The sequence below is a fragment of the Conger conger genome, chromosome 2, assembly GCF_963514075.1.
Source record: "Conger conger chromosome 2, fConCon1.1, whole genome shotgun sequence".
Taxonomy (NCBI): domain Eukaryota; kingdom Metazoa; phylum Chordata; class Actinopteri; order Anguilliformes; family Congridae; genus Conger; species Conger conger.
In genome coordinates this window covers 59,733,781-59,761,688 of record NC_083761.1, presented here as the reverse complement: position 1 = coordinate 59,761,688, position 27,908 = coordinate 59,733,781, and the positions used below count along the sequence as shown (strand labels likewise).

General features: G+C 37.8%; 1 protein-coding gene across 10 annotated transcripts in view; it reads left to right on the top strand.

Annotated features, from left to right (window-relative positions):
• The window catches only part of LOC133115569 (RNA binding protein fox-1 homolog 1), a 298,065-nt gene that overhangs the window by 129,892 nt on the left and 140,265 nt on the right, over positions 1-27,908 (top strand). For 8 of the 10 annotated variants that reach the window (XR_009705835.1, XR_009705834.1, XM_061225382.1 and 5 more), the window contains exon 1: positions 5,486-5,608. The exons of the other annotated variants lie outside the window; for them this stretch is intronic. Coding sequence is in view for 6 of the 8 variants with exons in the window: in XM_061225382.1 (XP_061081366.1) it covers positions 5,510-5,608 (99 nt within the window). In the remaining 2 variants the exon portion in view is untranslated. Of the gene's footprint in view, positions 1-5,485; positions 5,609-27,908 lie in introns of those variants that run through there. 10 annotated transcript variants of the gene reach the window in all.

The window sequence follows — 27,908 nt, the reverse complement described above, 5'->3', positions numbered from 1 at the left end:
ATAAAGACTAATTAAAAGTGTTTCAGCTGGAAATATTGATTTATGGTTGGATCTTTGCTGATTTTGCTGATAAATAAATTGTCCAGCAGTTGGTAAAAACCCCTCCACCAGGCCTGTTCTCTTGAGCACAACCCTCCCAAACCAAACTATACCTAGCTCATGTTTTATTTCAGTATCCATCATCAATGACATCTGTACTAGTACTTGCACCTCTCAATCATTGGATGATTATATGTGAATCTTAAGTCAGTTGAACTTAAAACAGCATCTGGACAAGTCAAACTCAAAGCTTTGCCAACTAGATTCAAGCCTCCAATAGGGTGGACAACAAACGAAAAGTAGTTACACAAAGCCAAATATGTTCTTGTCAACATTGAAAATAAACATTTCTGTTAATTTCTCTCTTTCTACGTCTCAACCTTTGTCATGTTGCTAAATGATTCATTGCAAGCAGTTTTCATAGGCTTGACTGAATTATGCTGACACTGATCTACTATAATTTTGTGCATATACAGTAATTCTATATCGACAAATTTGGAATGTGGTGTTGTAATTATAGGGTTACCCCTTCACTGCACAATGACTTGCACGTTGTACTATTCAGAAATCAAGTAATCTCAAAGCATTATATTGTGGGAAAAAATGTACAAACCACTCCACCACATATCAGTTGCAATGGAACAATCTTTTCATGGCTTCATATTGTTTTCCAGTGTTCCTGTCCATTGCTTTAGCTTCTGAACTTTAGATTTGAACCTTTTGATAGCACAACTCAAACGTGTATAATGTATAGAAGCTGACATCAAATGCGTGTATTCAATGGAGTAACAGGGCAGAACCATTCTTCATACAATATAACAGTTACTGTATTTAGCTGATGCTTTTATCCAAAGTGACTTACAGTTGATTGGATAGGTGGTGCTCATTTCTCCAGTGAGGGCATTGCTCAAGCACCCAGCTGCTTCACTAATCTTACACTGGCTTGAACCACCAACCTGGTGGGGACTCTGTGTGCTTGTGTTAAAGAACTGTTTTTGTTCAGACAAAGTGTTAAGTGTTTCTTATGGATACATTTGAAGACTGAGCATGGTTTCATGTGTCCTGCTTAAATCAGCAATGCATTAGTTCAGTTGTCAAACCCTATGAAATAATACAACTGTTTGCACCCCTGCACCACCCCCCCCCCCTCCCCATATCATAAACATGTCTCATTTCATTTTTAGGGATTGATCTTATAAAACATCAGAAGAATCTTTCCAACATTGCAACATCATTCATCATACAGTAAACATTATAAATCATTGCTAATATAAAGAAGAAGAAAAAAAACTGCATAATATATATTTTCTTTGTGGACATCCAGCTGCAGAATTAAAGGTTCTGTTTTGGAACAGGAGCGATGAAGTACTAATGTACTGTTAAGACTAAAGCATACATTATCCTTCAACTGCTATGAGAGGTGTCATTGTGAAGATCAGCCATTTAAAATGAAATATATAATCATCATGAAATCTGAAATCATGAAATATCAATTCAAAGTATAAAACGTGGATAGTAAACACAACTCTATATATGGCATTTCTTGCAGCATCATGTATTCACTGCTGGGCAGGTCAGTAAATTGATGAGGAGCGCACCACATAATGAACCCCTGGCAATATTTCAAGACATTTATACACCCATTGTGTAGTACACAAAGGCATGCCCAGTGACACTGCTGACAGAAAATCTGCACACAATTCTCGCGGTACCATTGTATTCCCATGTTGTAATAGCAACTTCTGCCTGCTTGATTTCTCCCTTGTAATTCTGTGAAAGATGATTATATATTTTTAATGTATTTTAATGTAACACACAGTCTCTCTCTTTTTTAACAACGCCCGCGTGGTAAATGTGTGGGCACGTTCATTATGTAATCATCATGTGACTTCTCACTTTAATTTCATGTCTTTATCTTCATGGTGTACACTTGCACATGATGAGCACACCCTCTAGTTCAGTACGTAGTGCCTACTGTAGGATAGGCCAGAATACCCATCTTGCTTAGTATTCTCCATACAGCGTATTCATGTGGTACAATAGACTATGTGGTGTGTGGCAAATGTAAGTACTTAAACCACATGGGTGGCAGTGTGATTGCATTGTGTGTTGATTGTATATGGCTGTTAATCAGGTTGGGGTTGCTGGAAGGTTATTTTGCTGCATTAAACATGTGGAGAGAGGGATGGAGACAAAGCAGAAGGTTCACTCCTTGCCTGCAGCTGTGAATGAGGGCCAAATGTAAGCACATATGGCACTTTGGTGAGACACAAAATAAAAACAAAGGTCCTTCAAAAATATAACATTATTTAATGTTTTTCCTTACTTTGAAACTGATGCGGTGTCAATGAGAGATGCTAGATCTTTTCTTCTGCATGTTCTCTTTTGCCTGGGGTAAGAGTTGGCAGAAATTGATAGAAAAAAGCAGTGTCATAAAAAAACTTCATGACAAGCAAATACATAGTGAGTGATCAACTGTCACCTGCGGAAGAACAGAGGGAGATTTTTTTAAAGGAATATAATTATATTTCTTTGCAAAGTGGTCATTAGTATTGCAAAGATTCATAATGATGAAGCACTTTCATATGTTCCCCACTTCCTTATTAAGCCACAGCATTTGTGGATTTCTTATGACTTCCATTGTGGAAATTGCCTGCAAGGCCATTACATTTGTGACTGGCTCCATGCTTCAGATACACGTTTAAAAATGTGACTTTTTCAGTTCATCATTGCATGTTACTGTACAGAATGAGAGCTTAAAAATGAGGCATCGTGTGGTGAGATTGAGTAAATATTTCTGATTTTGACATCCCTCATCAACTTGTTGCTATCCCACAAGACCTTGCATATGAATGTTTGGCAAAAAGTGACTCTTTTGTTTCTGCCTTCAACTAGTTGGTAAGTGAATGGGGCAAACTATTGAATACTGAGTTGAGTCTTGTATAAATTGAGGGATATAAAATAGAAGCTGTTTCAGGCTGTATTTAAGAGAGTGATTAGGTAGCTACTGTGCATCATAGAAATCAAACAATGTATTTGACTTGGCAATGACAACATTAGCTGTGTGGCTGTTCTGGTTTTGGTGTCAGGACTCCACCGACAATCACTAATCCACACATTGGCGTTTGTCTAGCTTAACAGCATATTCATGGCAACAACAATGCAGTAATTGAGTAATAAACAATGAGTTACCGAACATGTGAAAATCCAATATGTCATTATACCGAAGTGGTCACTTGTCTAGAGGCAACATATAGTAAATAATATATAATGAAAGTTCACATATTTACACAATGATTTGAATTTTGAAATGGCCAACTGCGAGCTCATGCCAGGTCACTGAGGAAGAGATTTTGATTGGAGTTTTGAGCTGAAGTGCTGGCTCGTTAGATGGTATGCAAGTGGACTGAAGCAGCTCCATAGTGTTGTAGTGACCTTCAGCTTATCATCTCATCACATTGTACATTATTGTATTTGGAAGGGGACCTTGGAAGAAGACTAATTGATGGATGATTAATTAATAGATGAGTGCATTACGATCAATTTATAGAATGGCATCATCATAGGTAATAATAAGATTAAAAAGCCACTAATAGTAACAGTCACTAATAGTATACTAGTGAGGACCTTGTCTGGCAATTTGCATTGCATGGCTGAGTTGGGTTCTTATATTTTATTTTGTGTAGAAACAGATCATTGGTACAGCATGCTTTGTTTCTATAGTCTCAATACATACAAATATGGAAAAAATGTAGAAAATAAAACAGCGTCATGTTACTGTGAAACAAACGCCTGGAGGCAATTGGAGAAGGAATGTAATGGACACAGAGGAAGATGTTCTCTGCAGCTCTCTTTATAAAAAAATATATATATACAAAAGAAACACAGTTAAAATGTAAAGGTTGTTTAATATGCAAAACATCGATTTTTTATCAATTATTATAACTAGGTTCTACATTTCTCCTCCCCAGTCCAGTTTCTGATTATTTAAGTAGTAGTGAGGCTTTAAGAACTGAAACATAGGATGAAAGCAAAGGTCTGAATTATTCTTTCTTTAATTTAAGGAGAGTCCCTATGGTGATTCAAAAACAACAATTTGCCCTTGTCTGGTAGATCGTCAGTACATGAATTAAATATTCATTATTTTACCAGAGAACTAATTTGTTTGATCTCTTTTAATGTGTCTTTGTAGAGTTACAGTGTAAAAGAGGCTAAAGCAAGGTTTATGTTTTTGAGCTGCTGCTTGTGAGACATTTATTGAATAAAGAGACCAAGAATAAACCTTTTTGTGGTACTGTACTGAATTATTTACTTCAAGTTTTCATCAGTTGAGGAAATGTTCCTTCTTGTGTACAGCTTCGCCTGTACAGTAAAATAAGTTGTCTCTGATAAGGTAGCTTCCTTTCAGTTCAGCTGGCATATTCCAAGTCGACTATCCTTGTACAAAATCAATAATTGATGCTTTTTTCATCAAAAATAATTTGCCTGATGCAAGATAGCAAAAAATAGTATAGCATGCTCCTCGATTTCTGTGGAAACACTGTTCTGTACCTGTCAAAATCTCTTTTTTTTTCTGGTACTTGGTGATATTTAGTTCTTCCCCCTTTTTTTCTTACATTCAAAAATTCTGAAGAAACTTGTTCATTTTTTATAGCTGGCCTAGATAAATTGAAAGATGATTATTTTATTGTCTGAACTGGCTGACAGTCTCCGTTCATTTAAACTGGAGACGGATGGCCCGGGCTCCGTCTCCATGTCAGAGACGGGTCACACAAAGGGAGGCATCTAAATGATAATATCAAAAGGGCAATTCAGTTCCAATTGGACAATGCCAGTTGCTTAAAAAAAAAAGAAAAAACCCTCAACAGCTATTTATGATTCAGCCCCCTTTTTCCCCCTCCTCCCCCCCCTCCTGCCGCTCCCTGGGGACCTCACAACAGCGCAGAAATTTCAGTGAATGAAAAAGACTCTGCCCTAGGACCCATTTGACAAATGAGAAGCCGTGCAGCATCAGCAGCAGCGGAGCGAAGCCCCCGCCAAGGAGGCAGTCTCTCTCCACTAGTCAGCAGCTAACGCGTCGGCTCTGCTGCCTGAGCCTTGAACTGTCAGGCAAGTAGCATCCATCCAGAGGCAGGCTCCCTGCTCCCGTCTCCGCGCCGCGCTCCGCTCGCAGTCTCCTCACCTGACCGGGGGGGGCCCCTGATTCAGCCGGGCCGAGTGACGCTCCGTACTACCCGACACGGACGCGCGCACACACACGCACGCACACACACAAACACACGTACACATACACACGCTCCGGCGTGCGCAAACACACTTACTTTGCACTTACACACGCGGATCCGGCTGTTGCCTCCGACCCAGCCCAGCAAACGACTGCAGCGAGAAGTGAAACTCGGCTTTCGAGACGGCAAGACCGGCGTTTATGCAAGCCCCTTCTCTCGCTCTACGTAGACCTCACAGAAACACGATGCAGCATCCCCTTTCGGGAGCAACGTGTGTCGCTCTGCCAAATGTGGGCATGTGTCCTCAGCTTTCCTGTGCCTTGACTTTCATGTACTTACAGCAGGTAAGCCTGTCTCTGTTTTCAGCTTTACAAGTCAATACAGCATAGCCATATGCGTTTATTTAAAAACTAATTGGGTTTGGAATACATTGTTGAGAAATTTTGTGCCGCGTTTTTATGTTTCGATAGATTCATTGTTATTGCTGTTGTGGTGGTGAGTGTGTTCGTGTCACAGTGTTGCGCTTCATCAAAGTTTGTTGTCTGTGTGACAGACACACACACACACACGCACACACACATACACACACCAGATCAGCAACACATTATAAAATATACATCAGCAGAAGCAACCATTCTTGTTAATTTATTAACTGCTACCATTAGAAATACTTTATTTCATAGTCTTTATGCATGTACATCAAAGAGAGCTTCTGCTACACTACACGGTAATAGCTATAAATATATGTCTTGTTTACATGAACACACATCTTAAATATGTATTTTTATTCTATATTTTATAAATATGTATTCTTCAAATTAACTTTGTGATGTAAGGGAGGACGATTATTAAGTTCATGTTCAGAGTTCATATTGCTTCATATTGCTGAGGATGTATAAACAGAGCAACACTGAAATGTGATATCCTCATATGTGCTCGGCAGTATTGTCTGTTTGTGTACAGTACAGCATGTATGCATGTGTGTGTGTGTGTGTGCGTGAGTGTGTGTGTTTGTGTACTCGCATTTTCCTGTTCTGAATACTAAAAACAGTATAGAGTGTGTTTTTCTGGCGAAGATTACTGTGTGTGTCTTTACATTTTGAGGGTTTTGTCTATTTATATTTGGATTTTTCCCATTTCTTTTCTCTGCCCTTAATGGGCTTTCAGAAGGTGATTGAAATTCAAAGTTCAATTGAAATATGTCAGATCCAATGTTGCTCTCTGCTGCTGCACATTCTTTCTTTATTTCTGCGAATGAACTGTGATCTCATTTGCCACTGTTCTGTTACACTGAGCAAGCATTAGCCTTCCGTGGGACCTCTAACCTTTAACTTTAGCTTCATAAATTGTATTACTTGTTAATTTAATTGCAAATGATTAGGAAAGAAAACCTTTCCATTACGTTATGCTGCTTTGAAACATTTTCTCTCAATATTTTGCCATTTTCAATCAATATGCAGGTTAACATTGTCGGAGAAGTGTGTTTTAGTTTTTTCACACAGACTTGTGAGAGAATATAATTATCATATGTAACTGAGTTCTCAGTTAGCTGCATTCAGTTATATAACAGAGCTCTCTGTTAGCTGCATTTAGGCAGGAAGGTTTTATTTAATGATGTACTAACACATTTTTTTCTATCATTTATTTTCGGGAACACAGTGACATATGTTTGTGTGCTTGCTCGGTTGTTTATTTGGGAATCCAGAATCTTTGGGGCTATATTAAGTTTATTTGAAAGTATTTAGAATGAATGCCATCAGGACCAGGCACCATGAATGGTGAGAACATAATGTTTCAGTAATGCAGGTATGTTGTTGACACCATGTTGTAGGTGTAATCTTCTATGGGAAAAGGAGACAGTAATTTTTAGTATTAACTGATTTTAGTCTTGTTATCCTCAGAAGTGAGTATTTGTAAATTTCAGTCATTTTGATTACTTTTGAATTTGGAAACACTAACACAATTTCTTATAGGAAATTTCATTTTCATTATGCAGTATGTCATACTTTGGAGTCTTTGGTATTTCTTGGGGTATTTTCATCAATTTTAGAAGTTTGTTTTAGTGCTTGAAAATAAATATGAAATGATTAATGCCTTTGGCCACAGAGCAGCACATTCATGGATTTTTTCAAAAAGGCATATACTGTGTATAAGCATATACAGTAACATTACTGCATCCAATGAAATGCATCTCCAAATAATCAAAGATAATAATGTGTGGGCATTCCCTAACCATTGTGTTAATTGCAATAAACATAATTACAAACAAATAATTTGAATTAATTGGTAATTCTTTACTATGCTATAATAACTACAAAGCACTTGAAGTCACATTCTGATATTAGAAAGCACCAGGACTGAATTTTCAATTATGTATTCAGCATTGGTTTAGTTTATGTTATGCTGCAAATCACAGTATAGTAGGATTTATTCCAGGCATGCCACAGATTTAATCTAAGCATGTTGTGGTTCATCCATAATGTAAAATACACATTTTAAGCGTAATTGTGTAATTACTTACATAAACTTGCAGTTCACCAGACACTTAAATTAACTGACACTCACATACAGTCTTGAGTAACATTTACTATATATGCACCAAAACTTAATATTTACTCAGTGTGGCATGTCCCTTCAAATCACAATCACAAATCACAATTCACTGCATGCATGCAGTTTTCTTTTTTTTGCCATCTTAATATTCAGTATTTCACCCAAATCTGAACTGAGCACTCCATTCAACTTTAATCAAATTATAACAATATGGTGCTTGCTGGAGAGAAGAAGCAGCACGTAATGTGTTTAATTTTGTCAGGACTACATAAATCATGCAATATTTATCAGAGACACCTGAACGTTGTGTGGAAGGGGCCTTTTCATAGATATTCCAGTGTACATTTTCTGTATGTCAAAACAGCAGCGGACGTAGAATGGCATGCCCGGCGTATGATTGCCTCTGCTCCGGATCCTATTCGAAATTCTGCAAAATGTTATTTTCTGATATGCAAAGCTGACTGTGTGGCTGAGCGCATGGATCGCTATCTATATATAGCGGTGCGGCTCGTTGTCTACAGATCTCTGTATGCTACGCAGACAATCATATAAACCGAAATCCTGTTTCACAGTTTATGTGTAAATGGTTTACTGTTTCTGTCTGACGTTCATACGTATGATTAATGTGCCATCCAGGATGACGGGAGAGGGATTATAACAGTTCAGCAGGCAAAAAAATATATAGTCCACGTTTGTGAAGGTGATGGCGCGTACGGTTGCCAACAGTGCCAGTTTAACTAGTGGTGTAGTAGCCTGACTGTTCAGATGGTTTACAATGAGTAGTTTCATTTCCCTTTTTTGTATATATGTGCCTGGATGGCCCTCGGACAGACACCTGCACAGGTGTGCAGCATTATCAGAACTGCCCTGTCCTCCAGTATAGCACATTCTGTGTCCTGCTCAGGGCACCGTTCCTGTTTTTCCCTATTCAGCTTATAAATACTGATTTTATTTTAATTCAGAGCATTGCAGTGTCATGTCCAATAAATCCACAATACTATATGATTCTGCGGGTAAACTTTAATGCAATCGGTTTGTTATTATGTTCTCATGTCATTCCTTTACTTGAGTGTTCATAATTTTACAGAGGGCCCACCGAACAGATTCAATCCCCATCCAATGATATAATTTAATGGAAAGAAATTGAAGCATAAAGCATTGGAATTTTGCTTTGCATTTATTTGTGTCAGCTTAATGCATCGATTCTGCGTCACCTGAAGAGAGGTTTGCACTCTACCTAATCATGTTAATCTCAACAGCCAGTGAATCTCCATTGTCAGTTACGATGAATAATAATTTACTTATTCCAAAAGATTTATCATTTCTGATGTAATCACCAATACTGTGCTATCTCATCTGTTGCTTGCTCTGGAAAAAAGAGACTGCCACCTTTTTCTGAAGATCTTTCTGATCAGTTTAAGAACCAAAATAATCAGTGAGATGATCTGTGCCTGCTTGAACTATTTTTCTGGGCATTTTTATTAAGTCTGTAATGTTTTTAGTCTGTATAATTGTATTTATTAATTGTGTGTCATGTCATTGTTAAATTATTTGACATTTTACCAGTTGTTTTGGAAGATTCCTTTCTGTGAAGTTAAAACATAAAAATCTTTTCAGCTTTTTGTGATAATCTGGCTTTTTTTTCTCTCTCTTTTACTTGCCACCCTGTTCATCCACACAAGGATTTCTTCTAAGGCGCTCTTCTTCTAAAGTGCCTGCAGTAGGGCTTCAGGCCAGATACATTCATCATTTGACTGCCATTTCATAAAAGCAATCTACAAATTGATTATGAAATTTTAATAAACTATCCTAATACACAGCAGTTTGATGCTCTCAATGCATTCTGTCTCAATTTGCGAGCAACCTTTTTGCCAGAAGATGTGAAAGCCCATCAAATTATTTTTCATATACAGATTTGTGCTACAGTCAGTGTTGGCTTTCATACATTAATTAGTCAGCTTATTAATATATAATATATGTTAACTTTTTAAGCTTTCTTTTGCTATTGCATTATTTTTGCAAGAGCTGTTTTAAGGTTTCATATTTTATACTGCATTTTAAATGCCATACAACTCCACAGTGTTTTTCCTGTAGCACGTCTCAATGCAGTGTATGTTGTAAAATATGTTTCAAGGGATTGTGCTTTCCTTTGTCCCACTTAATTGCTACCATGTAATTGACCGAAGTTATTATTTTACCACAAATAGGAAGGCTTTTCATCCTCCTGGTCCAGTGTTTTTTGTGTTTGCCTGAGCATTAATATATGACCAGGGAGCATTTCTCAGACAGGAGGAGCTATCTCAGTGGAATGGTTGTGCGGGGGAGGTTGGGGTTTTGGGGGGGGGGGGGGGGGGGGGGGAGGTTGTGGAGGGGTGGGGCGTGGGTAATGTTATGCCATATGCACTGCTTCTGAATTTGTAGGCGCATGTGTTCCTGTTTGTGTGTGTGTGTGAAATGGACTATTAGCCTCTGCTGTTCCCCATGATGTGCATTTGTTTTGGCTATTGATGTTGGTCTTTTTTTTCTCTGGAAATGTACTGGATCCATTTGCAATGGGGGTAGTAGTCCCTAAATTAAATTGGGTGGGTGCGAGTCAGGGGAAATTCAACGAAACAACTGTCCTTTGACTGCTGTTGATTTCCTGCACATTTAGGAAGAAAGAGAGACAGAAAGGGAAGCAAACGGGTAGAGAGAGGGTGAGAGAGAGAGAGAGAGAGAGAGAGAGAGAGATTACTAATGCTTACGCACCATCTGTTTTTCCTACAGCTGGCTTGAAGTAATTGTCCAGCATCTGAAAGACTCGGTTCCCTCTTAGGGGGTATTTCATGAAAATGATCTTCTCAGCTCTGGTATTTTTCCAGTTAACTCATCATTTTCAATGTACCATTATCTGAGAGCATATATTTAAAGAATAACTTTAGAATGTTCGTTGACTTATCCTATCATTCAGAAAGGACTTTTTAGGTCTTTGGCGTATTAATTTCATGTAAGCATTTTAATGCTGCATATGTTATGATTATATAATATAATGTAATACTTATGTTATAGTTTCTTGGGGTCTTTTAGATGATTAAATATTCCAGTAGTATGAAACAAGGTTTTTTACCTTAATCAACTATTCCTAAGTCTGTAAATACGTAGAAGGCCCTGTCATCAGTGTCAGATCGGAGTGTTTAATTGCGGCTCCCCAGAGGAACTCTGTCAATTCTCCTCTAACATCCCTCACTTACTGCTGACTGAATGCGACCCACAGCTATCGACTTATTTTACATATCAGTTCCCCTCCTTCTCTGTCGAGGCAGTGCTCTACTGAATGCAATTAGAGGAGAAAACGGCATACGTAATGTCCGTGCAGTGTGTGGGCAGCCTCCATCCTGTCGACTGCTGCAGCGTCAAGCCGCGAGGAGATCTCCCTGTGTTTTGATCCATCGCTCTGTTGTTGTTGTTGTGTTGCTCAACTTCTGCAGTCCCAGAAGTATGCAGTGAAAAACAGAGAGAACGGGGGCCTCGGTTCAGTTTAAGCATGATGTGCCCTGTTCTTAGTGTAGCATAACACATGTAAGTAATTCATTGTTATTATTATTATTATTTATTTTTTATTATTTTTTATTATGAATGATATTAATAACAATACTACTACTACTACTACTACTACTACTACTACTACTACAAATAATAATAATAATAATAAATAATAATAATAATAATAATAATAATTGTCGTTGTCATCGTCGTCGTCGTCGTCGTCGTCGTCGTCGTCGTCGTCGTCATCATCATTTATTTTAGAATTCTATTTCTTCAGCTGCTATCGGAATAAAAAATGTTTTTATGTCTGAAGTGTAATTCAGATGAATACATATAGTACAGTAGATCGCTCTGTTAAAAGGTCAGTTTTTTGTCATATTATCTTGCTCTGATTTATCTAAGTGTCATGGCGCATAATGAACACTCATTTCAGTTTGAACTCATTGGAGATTGAGAGGTGATGCACTGTTATGCCTCTTGACTTAGACTTGAGAATGAGAAATATTTATTTATAATTCTCTCGCCTGTCCTTTAATCCATCTTCTATCACCCTTGTGTATCTTTAAAACTCTAAAATACTGGCATGTTTTGATCAATGTAAACCATTCAGTTGTGCCATTTCATTGTATTTCATGCTGGAATTCAGCACTCTGGTAAAAAACATTGCTTATTCTTGAGGTCACTAAACTTTCCACTCTTACAAGGTGGAACAAAAAGGACAAATATCTATCTATCTTGTCATTTAAATCTTTGTGTCATTCCTAAAAAACAAAGTTGTAAATTTGGCTTTCGAAACCTTGTAGTGATACAGTTTAAAAAAATAAAAAATAAAAACTTTTTTAGGGGTAGCCCTTTCTCTGATGCACTGAGTGCCTCTCATATTGTGCATTAACATGATCGGTAAGTTACTGACCCCAGGAAAGTAAAGGAAGAACAGAGGAATGAAACGGCTTCGATTTGCCCTGATTGGCAATTTCAGCTGCGCTGTAGCAACATGGCTGCCTAGCTCAATTAATGCTCGGTGGCAGGCAGGGAGAAAAGAGGTCGCCTCTTTCATGTAGAAAAACATAGTTGGATATTTTCAAAGCTGACAGCCTTGCACTGTTGGAGCTTCATCTTCTTCATATTGGAAGGTTGTTATTATGTAATGCAGAGTGACTTCTCTGTGTGTTTGTGGGCTCATTCTTGTAGTCTGAATGCTGTGTATGTAGAGGCTGCTTAAACCACTGCTGCCATGCATCATTCTAATAGTTGGTAAAGATTACATTTCTTTTAAATAACATTGAGGGTTTGGATACTGATAATTCAATAAAAAAATAAAAAGTGTAACACTGGTATCGTATTAAAATGTATACATTTAATAATGAATTGTGTGTATGTATATTAAAGCGCATTTATACTCATAGTAGGAAAAATCATCCCTTCATTTATTTTACATTTCTAAATGATATGTCGTATATTGACTTTTTGGCTAAAGTCTAAGCTTTAAGGAGTATATCTGAATGCAATGGATATTAAGAGAGCTTTTGATGCAAAGTACAGTAAAGGATGTTTATATCTCCAGCCATTCTTAGAGTGAATTAGGAACAGAGAGAGAGAAACAGAGAGCGAGAAAGAGAGAGAGAGGGAGAGAGAGAGAGAGAGAGAGAGAGAGAGAGAGAGAGAGAGACTCTCGGAAGCACAGTGAATGATGGAGTGCATTTCACAGCAGCCAATTCCCGTCCTGAAATCCCTGCAGTGCAGGCGCGGCTGTTCTAGCTAACGCAGCAAATTCATCCTGTGTACATCACGGTATTAATGATTTATACACATTCACATCACTGCTTTTGTTAGCTTGTAGGGCCTATTTCTGTTAATAAAGGAACCACCTTTGCAGTCCCTGCAGTCTAAGGAGTTTAGCCTAATGCTGTACATGCCGTCCTAAATTGAAACACAAGGGGTTGCATTGCATGAAAAACAGGCAAACCACAATTTCACATTTTTGAAGCATTTAATTACAGCATCTGCATTTACTATGGCTGAAGTGAAACATTGTTCTTTGGATAAAGCATAAATGAATGGATTGTTGTAATCATGTGTAATGTTAATACTATAGGCTTGATCTTCACTGCTTCCGATTGTATTGATTTGTAGAGGAATGTGTTTTCACTTCTGTTATTAGAGTCGAGTGCAATATTAGCATAGGATATTGTATCTGTCTGTTCTGGGAATCATGCATACTCATCAACAATCAATGAAGCTACTTGAAGCAACAAAAAAAACCATACCGTATCTATAATTATTTTTAAACCCTAATATTAGGACATCATGATGAGATTTTTACCTGTTAATGGCTGCTAGAATGTGATTGCAAAAGGCCTAGCCCAAATGTACCATTTATTTTCTGAATGATACATGCTAAATCAAATCTCAGAAATCATGCTGATGGCTGTGTCCTATGTTTTCCAAATGGAAACATGGAAAATGTACACTTGACGTACACTTGACGAAGCCATGACAAAGGCAATTTTGCTGCCGAAACATTGACAATTAAATAACTGCATTGGAATTAAGAGTGTGTCACCTTTCTTTTCCAGTTTTGTGTCCTATAATTCAAATGCTCTTTGTTGTCAATAACTGCTCGAGTATCCACGGTCACTAAATTCCTAATCCTAAAATTGGGATTGAGGATTTGGACTGGGCTGTTCTCCAGCGCCCACCCACATACCTCACAGCTCAATTATGCACATACAGGTTGCACATAAATGTCTGATTTATTTCCATACTCATGGCAAAGCAAAACAAAATGTCCCATGTTTCACAATCATCTTGAGCAAAGTCATTATTGAATAGTGTTACCATGTACTTCCTTGTGCCTGGTACACTGTCTTGTGACTCTCCTAGTCACAAGACAGTGTACCAGGCACAAGGAATTCCAGTTCATGGCTCCCACACCCAACAATGTAGAGCAGGGGTTTGCAACCCTTGTCCTGGAGTGCCAGTGACATTTCTGCTTTTTGTTCCATCTTATCTCGATCGCAGGAGTTTTGTGGATGATTAATTGTCTGAGCCTGTACATTCTGAATGCAGAAACACTGAGTGCCTTCAGCACGTGGTAACCTGCATACATTAAACCTTATTAATTACAATGAATATAGTTATGTAGATATAGGTTTGGATGGAGCAAAAACCAGTACTATCTCTGGCACTCTAGGACCATGGCTGTCTTCCTCTGATGTAGCAAATCCCCTGGAATATAGTAATAGTGATCAACATTACTGATAAGAGCACTGACTACTTCACCACTAAAAGCTAATCATTAAGATTTCCATTCCCTTCCTTATGTGGAAGGACCCCTTTCCTTGAGATCATACAATGCATTTTCAAGTGCCAATCTGAATCACTTCCGCAACACTGGCATTGAAATTCCGGTTCACTCTATACAAAAATGTTCATGAATTGGCATTAACTAATGTTTTTTCTCACAAATGAATGATGGACAGTTACATTAATTAAGCATGAAATTCACATTTCATCTGTTAATGTATTTGTTACATGAATATATACATTAGCAAACCATATAATTAATGTATGATTAGTTAACCATTAACAAATACATGAACTGTCTTTTTCATTCCAATATGAATTGGCATTGAATAATGTAGTTGTTAACATAAATGAATGATGTACAAATACATCAAAAGAACTGTACAGATTAACTTATCAGTAGTTAGTTAGTTAACAGCTACATTAGTTCATGTCAATTCAAGGAACCTTATTGTGAGGTGTTACCAAATTCTGACAAGTGACAATAGAGCTGGTTGGCGGTGGCAATTAACAATATTATGGAACAAAAACAACCTTAAATTGGTGATACTGATAGAACAATTAGATAAAGGGGCCATCAGAAACTCTAGCAGCAGAGCAAGTGAGGGAACAGTAAGTATGGCAACATTCACCAACAAAATGTCAGCTTATATTACTTACAAACTGATTCCCATTTGTACTCATTAGCTAGCTTGCTAGCTAGCTACAATTAACAGTTACCATCTCTATAATATCTATCACAATGGCCTGACAGAGCAATCTCTTTTTGCACAATGAACTTGCAATACATTTACTGTAGGCCATCTAGGTTTATGGCTGCTATTGAGCTACTGATCACGTAAGCAGCCAAGGTAGAACAAGGCTATATTGGTTAGATCTATAGCTTGCACCCATATGTGTGAAAGGCCATCTCCACCCCTGGTAACACCACTCCCTTAAAATAGGCATTGCTATTTTGGGTGATGTTAAAATCTGTCCCTTAAATAAGAATAAAATGTAATATTCTTGAACACATTAACATGTCAATATCTATTTTTTGCATGTAGTTTGTGTCTGGTCATTCAAATCTTTAGATTTATATTTACATATATTTAAATTTGGATAATCCTAATCCCACAGGCCCAAACTTTATTGGAGCAAATACATGGTATATACAGTATAATCACAAACTACAGACACCATTGCAATATTATTCTTAACAATAAGTGCAATTTTACAGGAGCTTCCATTTTTATGTGATTTAAAGAATTCCTTTATCAGAAAATTACCCAACTGAATTGAGGACACTTGACTTCCATAGATATAATTATTACAGTTAATGGATATATTATACCGAAAGGTGGTTTCGAACAGCAATGAATGACAGTGTTCACACACACACACACACACACACACACACACACACACAGCATACAGAATGAACAACTATGGAGAAATGTTTAAACTGTAACAGGGAGGGAAACAAAATCTGTCACATAACACCATCACTGGGGAAGTATCTGTCCAATGTACAATTCTCTAGAGACAGAATGAACGGATTGAACATTCCTTTCCTTACCCTAGATAGAGCGCATTATATATTAAGAAAGGCAACGCACGTAACAGGAAAAAATATATTTATTAAATTCAAATATAAGTGACATATCATGAAATTTGCCTTTAATTGAAGATGCTCAAGCATATTGTCTTTTAAATTATTATTCATATATATAATAAAACTGTAAATTACATGAAAGTCTATTGCATTCTTCCTTATGCTTGCCATTTCAATTTGTGTATCAAGTGCCTTTATAATAAACTGTATTAGCTAATTCCTTATGTTTTGCATTCATGTCAGATCTAAATTAAGTTTAGATCTAGTGTTTTTGTCTATCATTATTTCATTCTATCTTTTCTTTATACAAAAATTGTTTGCATCCCTCAAGGGGTGACACTGAAACAGAATGCATTCTAATCTCCCTGTGGAAGGGTTATCAATACCAAGGGTTTGTCAATAGGGCAGGTTTTGTCAGGAGTGGCAAGCCATCTGCAAGTAAATTCTTCTGTAACTCCAGGCACTGCATAGCCAGAGAAGCCTGCAGCACTGGTAAAAATGACATAACAATCCCACTGGGAATCAAACAAAAAGCCTGTGCTAAGCTACTCCTATTAAGGAAAGAAAGGACAATTGGTTTCTTGTGACTATTTTTTTTTTCCTGGAGATTTTTGTTTGACGTCATTATTGCATTTTGGATCTTACAACGATGCTCTAGAAACATACGTTTCTCAGAACCTCGCAAATGTTCTCATGATTCACATCCTCAAACGCTTTTAGTTCTCAGCATGTCTTTTGACTCTTTTTTTTGGGCTCTTTTGATGCTTAGGTGAGAGCAAAGAAAACGGAATGTTGGCTGCATGTCGGTTTTTTAGTCCTGACAGAATTTCACTGCAGTGTAATTTCCTCCTTTGTTCAGTGGAAAAATGTGTTGTGTAGCCATGGATAGAAGCATCCTTTAATACTTGATTCCCTGATGCACTGAATCCTTTATTTTGGATCAGGATCATTACAGCAAGCACCTCATTAAAGCACATAGTTCTCAATTGCTTCCAGTCACAGTGGTCTAATGAGGGTGTAGAGTGCTTGACACCTGCAGTAAACAAAGGCCCTGGCCTCCACTATGCCAGAGCCCAACGTCTCTATTACATAGAGAGGACTTTAACCATGTTCTATTTAAAGGCCAGAATAGGCTACTGAGGTTGATGGGGTACAAACCTTTGAGTTGAATGTGATGCTTTAGGTAGTTCTGGCTCAAAAAGGGATTTATTTAATTTTGGAAATATTCTCAAACAGATTCAGAGAGGGATAGTATAAGTGGATAATGGATAATGCATTTGCAATGGATGTTAAGGGATGAGAGATGTACCTGGGTGAGAAAAAAAATTCTGTAAATACTTTTGCGAGATCACACAAAAACTTTTGCGAGGTCTTGCAAAAACTTTGCTGGATATCGCAAAAGTTTATTTTTTTCTTTGGCAAGATCCTGAGAAAATAATATACAGTACTGTGCAATAGTTTTAGGCAGGTATTAAAAAATGCTGTAAGATAAGAATGCTTCCAAAAATAGAAATGTTAATAGTTTATTTTTTATCAATTAACAATATGCATGAACAGAAGAAGTGAATGAACAGAAGAAAAATCTAAATCAAATCAATATTTGGTGTGACCACCAAACAGCATCAATTCTTCTAGGTATACTTGCACACAGTTTTTAAAGGAATTTGGCAGAGGTTGTTCCATTACATGTTGGAGAACTAACCACAGTTCTTCTGTGGATTTAGGCAGCGTCAAACTTGCAAGGAACCTCCACCATGCTTCACTGTTGCCTGCAGACACTCATTCTTGTACCGTTCTCCAGCCCTTCGCCGAACAAACTGCCTTCTGCTACAGCCAAATATTTTGACTCATCAGTCCAGAGAACCTGCTGCCATTTTTCTGCACCCCAGTTCCTGTGTTTTCGTGCATAGTTCAGTGGCTTGGCCTTGTTTCCACATCGGAGGTATGACTTTTTGGCCGCAATTCTTCCATGAAGACCACTTCAGACTTCACCGCACAGTAGATGGGTGTACCTGGGTCCCACTGGTTTCTGCCAATTCTGAGCTGATGGCACTGCTGGACCGATTGTGATGGGAAGTAAGCATGATGTGTCCTTCATCAGCTGAACTGAGTTTCTTTGACCAACCACTGCATCTATGATCCTCAACGTTGCCCATTTCTTTGTGCTTCTTCAAGAGAGCTTGGACAGCACATCTGGACCTGTCTGCCTTGAAATTTCTGCCTGGGAGAGATCTTGTGTCTTGGTAAATGGTAAATGGTTGGCATTTATATAGCACCTTTAAGTGCTGTACAATTGATGCTTCTCATTCACCCATTCATACACACACTCACACACCGACGGCGATTGGCTGCCATGCAAGGCACTGACCAGCTCGTCAGGAGCATTTTGGGGTTAGATGTCTTGCTCAGGGACACTTCAACACAGCCCGGGCAGGGGATCGAACCGGCAACCCTCCGACTCTCAGACGACTGCTCTTACTGCCTGAGCCATGTCGCCCCATATCTTGTTGTTGTGCTCAGTCTTGCCATGGTGTATGACTTCTGACATTAAACTGTCTTCAGCAACCTCATCTTGGAAGCAGAGTTTGGCTGTTCCTCACCAAGTTTTAACCCTCCTACACAGCTGTTTCTGTTAATGATTGTGTTTCAACCTACATATTAAATTGATGATCATTAGATCCTGTTTGGTATAATTGGTTAATCACACATCTGACTATATGCATACAAAATCCCTGACTTTGTGCAAGTGTACCTAGAAGAATTGATGCTGGTTTGAAGGCAAAGGGTGGTCACACCAAATATTGATTTGATTTAGATTTTTCTTCTGCTCACTCACTTTGCATTTTGTTAAATTGTTCGATTTTCGAAAGCATCCTTACTTTACAGCATTTTTTCACACCTGCCTAAAACTTTTGCACAGTACTGTATATATAAATAAAGTCACATTTTTACTTCCAGGTTATTGTCACGGTATCATTTCCTGGGAACAGTAAACAGACGCTATCAAGCTGTCTATCTATCTGTTGCCAGCGTTATATGTATCCATCTCGCTTACATAATTTCTGTGAATTAATTGGCCGACACGTAGCATCATAAGTTGAATTGAGTTTGTTGTTGCATAAATTAAAGATTCCTATGAATGAGTGTTTCACCTCCCCTTTACTGAAAAAAGGCACTCGACTTTTGCCAAATTTAGTTGTTGTTAGATGTACTGAACCACTGATGTTATCTCACAGATTGAGAATTCATCTGAAACATGTCTGTGAGTTGGCAACTACTGATCTGCAAGTGAGCCTCCAGGTGTTTGTGTGCGTGAGTGAGGTGTTGTACCTCACTGTGTCCATAAGGTGTAGGACAACGAAGGAGCAGCTGTCGCTTTGTTTCACGTGTTTACACAATTTCCAGTGCAGTATTAAATCATATGCTGCAGGAAGCACAGTTAGAGGCTGAACAAAAGGAACATGTACAAGGCTGCACCCTATGTAGCTCCCCACAGCAGCTGGACAGTAGAATGCAGCAGTTTGCAAACAAAACCATTGTGCTGCTCTTTCAGCTGTTTAACTTGAGCACAGACTAATTTTAAGGCTATGGCTTTTTGGGTGTTTTGTTTATTTAACATCTTGTGGCATTGTGCCCTGGTGCATGCGTCTTTATATGTATAGAAAATTATCAGAATGATTTCAAGTCCCTGAATGTTTTTGGTGTCTAAGTATTAATCTGTGTAAATCAGTTAGCAATATGATTCTGATGATATTTTTTTTGCGACACTGACGGCAGTCCTACATTCATCAGTGTCATACAGGAAGGACCAATGGTAGGTTAACTCCCTCCCCATTTCTGGTGTCTTAGTATGGATTGCCATGCAGAGCAGCTATGAAGACCTGACACAATGTAGAGTCAGACTTTCGTTCTCGCCCTTTATGGGAACATCTCTGGCAACAGCAGAAGGAAAATAAATTAACAAAAGGACTGGTATCCATCTCTTTGCCGCTGGTATCGTTTGCTACTCATGCAAAGCCTTCTGTGCCTTACCATGCCTTAAGCCAATGGTTTAAGCCTCAGCGAGAGTCTTATACTCTGGATTAGAATGCAAAGAGTTTTCATATCTTTGATTATAAGCAATGTCATGTCTGCAGAAAACCAGACAAAAGGAATATCCCTCCAAGATGGCTTTTTTTCCCTTTACCATCTCCTGTACATGTGTGGGGAATTAAATTATGAAGGGAAACCATTCTGCAGAGATGTCCCTTGCACACTATTCACACTGAGGCGAAGAGTAAAAATACTACTTTCTCTGTAAATGATTTGTAATTCGTATACCACCTACAATGTCATATTTCTCCTTATATATATATCAGTAAAAAAGTAATATTACTTGTATCCCATATGAGTTTCCAAGAAGAACCGTCATGCAATTTGATAATAATACATGACGGATATGGATATCATGTTAATCATAGCAGGCTGACAAAAAAAGCACAGTTTATGTTATAAGGGTATGTACATAATTAGGTAAACATGCTAGGTAAAGAATTACAGCCCTTTCTCTGTGTGAAATAACTAACAAGTGCTGCACTCTAAGTAACTTTAGGGGACCACAAATCCTACACTGCTTGTCTACCGGTATATTTGACGTCTTTCAGTATATTTCAAGGAAGATGTGAATCATTTATTTTTGCATGATCATTAAATTAACCATAGCATCTATCTTAAGTTGGATGTGTGCTGTGAATCTTACATTATTTCTGATTAAAGTTTTTGTGATGACTTCTAAAATTCGTACAGGTCTGAAGTGTAGGAATTATATTAAGATGTTCATGAAAATGCAGCAGAAATGACACGGCCATTCTAACGGCGGTGGAGACATCATTCAGCTGCTTAAGGTCCAGAGATGAACACAAGTGTCCCCTCACAGTGGGGTACCAGAGGGCATAGGCAGACAGATGGTGAGCAATGAAAGAGCAGAGGGTGAGGGAGAGAGTTTATGAGGTACTGTGAATGAAGATGCAGTATCCCAGGACCACAGATTTCAAATGGATGTAGCCCGCACTTCCAAGCCGATGGGGAGCAATGGTAATGCCAAGGTCAGTGTTGCTTTGGGTAGGTGTCAGAGTAGTACCTAAAGGAAATCTTTATCGGGTCCTAGACAGGTACTGTAAGACTTAGCCCTCGATTTAATAAATATATTTATTAACTTTGTCTCACAATTTTAGTTTTGGAAAACTAATTATGTTAAGAAATTGTCAGAAATATTGTATCCAATTTGAAAGGAAAACAAACAAATGCAAGCGTTTGTGAGGCTGAATCTGTGTTTGGTAGATAATTGGGAGAATAGAGTTTGAGAGTACCAGAATAAAGAAAAGAGTGAAAGAGTTGCATGTGCTTACCATAGTATTGATACTCATTAGCTCCTTTAGAGGTCCAAGGGATCTAGCGTTGAGGGAGAGCATCTAAGGGTGAACCAGTTGGCAGCAAAGTTCAAAGAATAATTGTTTTTGAATTTTGAATTCATTGCCTCACATGCCCATATAAAGGCCACAACAAGCTCCAAATCCCAATACATATATAATGGCTGAGTTGGTGAACCCATGCCTCAGTGACTTTGCAAGAGCTGCCTGTTTCACTTTCAGTAATTCAACACCTACAGCTTTAGACCTGTGACTTCATCCATCTACCATGTTAGTAGCTAGTATTCTTGGACTTATAAAAATGATCAAATTAAAAGATATTTGAACTTACTCCTGCCTATCTAGCCCTAAGGTCTCGCCTTTTTAAAATCATCATACAGTGGCATTTGGTTTGAACAGATGGAGTTTGGGCAGAGTTTACAGCTTCAGCTCACCCTCATAACATCTAGCTACTGAACACAGTTCTGCCCTTGTAATAGGGTGCTACTTACCCTGACTAAGCTGATTCATTCAGTTCTGCTGTATAAACTTGTGTTTCTGTTTCTCACTGGTATTTCTTGCTTATGTAGGTGTTACATTACTGGTGTGATATTTTACACAGGCACCTTCTGCGTTCTTAAGTGGTTGATTAAATACAGGCAGGGCAATGCTGGTCACCTGATACTTTAATAACACTGTCTGGTACTTTTTCATTGCTAAAGCTGAGTGACTTCAACGGAAGACTAAAGTTACTTTTACCACTTACTGAGGTAATTAACTAACATCTCTGTGGTCGAATCATTAGAGCAGGCCTGTCCTACACCTAATAAAATTAATGTTAACTTTTATGTTGTTCAGTCTGCCAAAGCATTTTGACCCATTTTACAAAAGATGTAAATATACAATGCAGTCTGAAAGTTTTGTTGTTTTGGCTCTGTACTCCACCACAGATTTGATTTGAAATAGTATGGTAGCCTTGATCTTTGGTCAGCCACCACATTCTATTTTGGTCTACCAGGTCATTTGCTATTGCTGGGCTCACAAGTGTGGTCGAGCTTCCAAATGCACCAAACACTCAATTTTGATGCAATCAATTTTTTGCCTATCTCTCTGATAATTTTTCCCAGCTTCATGACGGCCTGCTTTACTGCCATTACTACTTCTTTGGTCATTTTGTTGAGACATAACCGCAGCAGGCTTGAACCTGAGCAGATAAGATGCTTCTGTACAATTGAGAATTCAGTGGGCTGCTGCAATCAGTAGTTACAGTATCAATGAAGAAAGGTGAGCCAGTACCTGTAGTTGCCATACAAGTCATTGAACAACCTAATATTATGCAAGACAGCATGTATTTTATAAAAATAAATATTATATATTACATTATATTTTATATTCAGGATTAAACTTTGACATGAAATTAATAATATTTATAAAATCTATTAGATGTGAAATGAATATAATTTTTTCCATTTGACAAATGTGGTGTTTAAACAAATGTTCTCCATTTAGGAATTCTGAGAGAATTTATTTTTGAGGCTATATTGATTTTTCTCATATCTTTTCTGTTACCTCCTGAAACCACCTCTCATTATATCATAATGTCTAAGATTATGCTGTCTGTTCTTCCTGAAATGTTGTTCTTGTAGTGTTGTAGACTTAAAACATGCCATCTGGCAGAGTCCTGATGAGTATCCCTATGTTCTATCTTTTGGTTTAACCAGAATTGTGCAAGTTATAGAAGGTAGCCTCTTCCAACAAGCAACTTAACACTGATGCATTTCGAGTAATAATTGGAATTTTTATGGTTGAGAAAGCAAACATTTTTAATGCAGGCAAAAGCCCTCATGTAGTCAGGGAGAAGACAGTAGGAAATCAAAAAGATGGATCACCCTAATCTGTGTATTGACATCTCTCATGGCTGAACAAATGGTGTAGTTGAGCTATATTCGCCTGTATTGATCCTCTGGCTGCTTAACATTCATGCCTTTGCTTCTTGAGGTTGACCACAGGGCAGGGGATTTGCTATCCATCCCAGCCTTTCAGGGACTCAGCAATCCCACATCGAGTTGAGGTGGCAAAGTAACTTATTAAAATATTGCTTAGAGTAAGGCCCATAGTGTGAGACTTTTATACATATTACCTGTGCAATACTTTATCTGGTGACAAAATAGTCAAAAAACCATAGCCTGAGAATTATGAAATGACTTGGCTTCAACTGCATCTTTTCCCCAGCTTCAGTTATAAGATGTCGGTGTACAAACTGTTGAAATCTTGTAAATATATTCACAGATATTATCTATATATTTTTTAACAGTAAGAATATAGAAAATGTACAGTAGCTAATGCAGGTTTGGTGTGTGAACGGTGTGACATCACTTCATGGTTATTGTAGGCCTAATATTTGTGACATTTTACACCAGTTTTATTTCCTGAACACATGAAGAGAAACATTCTATTCCAAAACCTTGAAACTGAAGTCATTCATATACACTTTTCTGAAATAGGTGTTGATGAGTTACACAAGATACAATTTTAATACAGCAAAAAAAAAGAAACATAAATATATATAGCGGGATTCACACACAACTACACTCAAGGATTTTGCTCATCTCTCCGGTCTTCCTTTAGAGCAAAGTTGCTCATGTTTGCATCATGAAATCACGTGCAATTGCTTCTGGTAATGTTCAGGTCTCCCCACCCTCTTTGTTTTTGATGAATATAAAAAAATAACTGCATGAACACGTTCAGGTGTTTCATCTGAACTCCACTGTTTCAGACCGCATGAAGAATGTTCTCATTAACATCAATTTTAGCATGAAGGACACATAAAGAAAATGTATCATTTTTGCTTTACAATTAAACTTCAGTTAATACTGAAATATTAAATTATATAATATAGATATTATATATAATTAAAATGAAAACAATTGGGAAATACTGTGAAATTATGAAAATAATTTTGTATTATATTGATTTGAATCTATGTAAATATTGACTATATCAGTAGTACTGTGCAATTTTCATTCATTATCCACATCAACATATAGCTTTTGTTGTGGTGGGTGGTAAACAGTCTGTGTGGTTTAGGGCACCAATCACAGTTTTGCTGTCAATGTTGACTTTTATGTCAGTCATGTTTGCAAATTGACATCAAATGTTTGCGTATTACTTGTTTTGAAGTTGACCGTGCTACATTATTTGGAATGATACTGTCCAGCAGCTGTAAATACAAGAACACAATACACTGGGTACTCATTTCACACTGCTCACATCTACTATGCTATATATTTCACATATTCTCTTATTCAGATATTTATGATATCAAGTAATTCAGCATTGTTACTGCAATAGAAACCTAGGAAGCCTTGTTAGTCAGGCCTGCATAGATTCTAGCAGAGGTAAGATTGTCTGTGGAAAATGGGTATAGCACACACACAGGCTACACACAAAACATAACAGTTGTTTTGAATTAATCTTTTTAAGAAATCATTATGCTGTCTCTGTACGCTACTATTGATGCGTAGGTTGTCTAGACAACTCATCCCATTTTCATTGAATGACTTCATTTTGTATTTGAACTGATACTTTATATGCATATTGTGCTAAATGTTGTCAATCAACTCATGGTAACCCCTTTAGTTCTGAGAGTTTAATAAATGTGTATTATAATTAGAGTTTAACATGATTCGTTTTGGGTTGCGATTGCCCCCATCATGTTTAATGTATACAGTGTACCAGAACATGCAAAGACATTGCTTTGGCGTGTTTCGTTGAATTTCTATTATCTCATTTCTGGGTGAAGGTCAGCAAAAGGGGTGTGTCAGCTATTGGTGTCCATGTCCAATAAATAATTACAGCCAAATCACACCTTGCATGCTACGTTGATTGATGCCGAAATTGCTTTTGAAAGTTCTCATAAGTTCTTTTTATAGATTAAGTGCCTGTGTAGGAAAAATAACTGCACCCAGCTGAAATGGGTGAATGTAATCAGGTTTAATGGACTCAGGAGCTTGTTGGGAATTAAATAACTATTGATTCGTTGGAATGTTCCCGTCATTACCAAATGCCACTATACACACATCACCAAGGCAGATGAAATTGATGGAGGGCCTTTTTTATTTGGGACGTCTTGCATTAACCCTGTAAGACCTAGATTGCTTTAGATGTTCTGCCTTTAATTTGATCAAGGAGATTAGAGGCAGGCCCGGGCTCTAACCTCCCGCAGAGGGAAAGAAAAGAGCAAAACATTTAAGTTATTACGGTAATATGTCGGACCAGATGAAATATCTTCAATGCCTAAATATTTAACAAGTATTTATGGAAGACTAGGTGTATATCTGAAGAAGGTCATCAGAATCTGCTGAATTAAGCCAATTTTATTGAATCCCTCCATGAAAATTTGCATCAAATGGCACCTGCCAACGGAAATCCCAGCACGGAGAATACAAATGAGCAGACCAGTAAGGCTTTCAACCTCCTTGCAGCAGCACATGTTCACTTATTCTCCGGCTATGAAAGGACTGATTATGTACTGGTGGAAATGCAAGGCTGTAATAGATCTGAAATCCAACACATCATCAGAAAAGAAAATGAAATGTTGGATATGATCTGTTTATCAATATGGTCACCACCCTTTCTTTTGGTCTCAGGATTTACCTGCTGTTGCTTTCTTCAGGTTTCAGGTGTGGAGAAGGATATGCAGTAGTTGTTATTCACAAACCCCTCCACTTGATCATTCGTGGGGAAACATCACATTCAGTAAATGAAATAAGCCCACCCTTAACTAAAAAAATGACGTACTCTCAAACAGTATCCCTGCCACGTTTCTGAATAATAGCATTTTAAGTAGGAACAGTCATTTTTAATTATTTACTTTTTTTGTACTATTTTTGTCCCAAAATATACAAACCTACAATTAGTTTTGAATTACTTGGCAAGAGTAGGCTATGTTAAGACTGAATGTGCAAATTTTGCTTGAGTGTTATATTTACTTGCTGGCCATCAATAATACATGTCAGATGGACAGCCTGCATCACTCTTTTGAATGCTATATGATCATACCAGTTGTGAAGGGTAATTTGCTGCCCTCTGCAGCCACCAGGGCCCTTGTCCTGCTGTGCCAGTAGATGTGTAATGAGCTGGTTCCAGCATTCTCTATCAATGTCACCATGAATGCAGCGATATCGATACAGTCTTCTTCTAAACAGCCCCTCAAGCTTTGTTTAACACGTGACATTTAGTTTGCTACTTCAAATATTTTACGGGTGTGCTGTTTGGCTTCCATGAAGGCGACTTCCCAACTCTTGCAGACGAAAACGGATGGGGGAAGTGAGAGTGTGAGTGGATTTAGATAGGGTAAAAACTCTGTTAGCTGTTTAAATGATATGCTATTACCGCTTTCACTCTCTTCTATAAAGAAGCATTAATTCACCTTTGAATCTTAGAGCTAACACATTTTGTAGTGAAGCTGTGTGATCCTGGATGAGGTTGATTAGTAAGTACAGTACCATAAATGCAGGAAGAATGAATCATCTGAAATAAATATACAGTGCCAAATGTAACGTGTACAAACTTGATGCCATATTACCGACTTCAGGGTGTAGTGTGGGTTTGTGATTGTGAAAAATGTGTTGTAATATTGACTAGAGCATTCTTTCTTAAATTCAATTTGAAAACACAATGATGAATCTATGTACCATATAACATATTTTGTTCTCCAAATCACAGGCCCCTGTCTAATAATAAAATAAAATGAAACATATACAATATTCGATTAAAATCAACCAAAATGAATGCACTTTCTCAAAGCTTATTCAAAAAATTAAATATGAAAAAAAATCTATTAAAGATGTGAAAATAAATGGCTAGCACAGCTTCAGAAATAACTGTGTGAATGTGTTCACAAATTACATAACCCATTTTCATTCTTTTCATGGTGCAATTCCAACTGAGCAATACAAGGGGGAGGTGGGTGACTTTTTTGGATCCCTGCATTTGTGTGCTTGTGTGTTTCCTGCTGGGGAGCCGTGTACAGGGGGAGGGTGGTAACGAGCCTGGCAGGTCAATAGACCGAGAAGGTCTATACGGAGCCCTACTGAGCAGAGCTGGAGTGCAGGGGATACGTAGAGGACTCTTACCCAAGAGCAAGCTGATGCAGGCATTCATTCTCTCAAACCTAAAACTTACTTTGGGACATACATTTGGGAGATGCTAAAATGAAGTGTGTACCTATAATAGGACACTGAACATTGCTGTGTGTGTTCACATGGGTGCAATGCT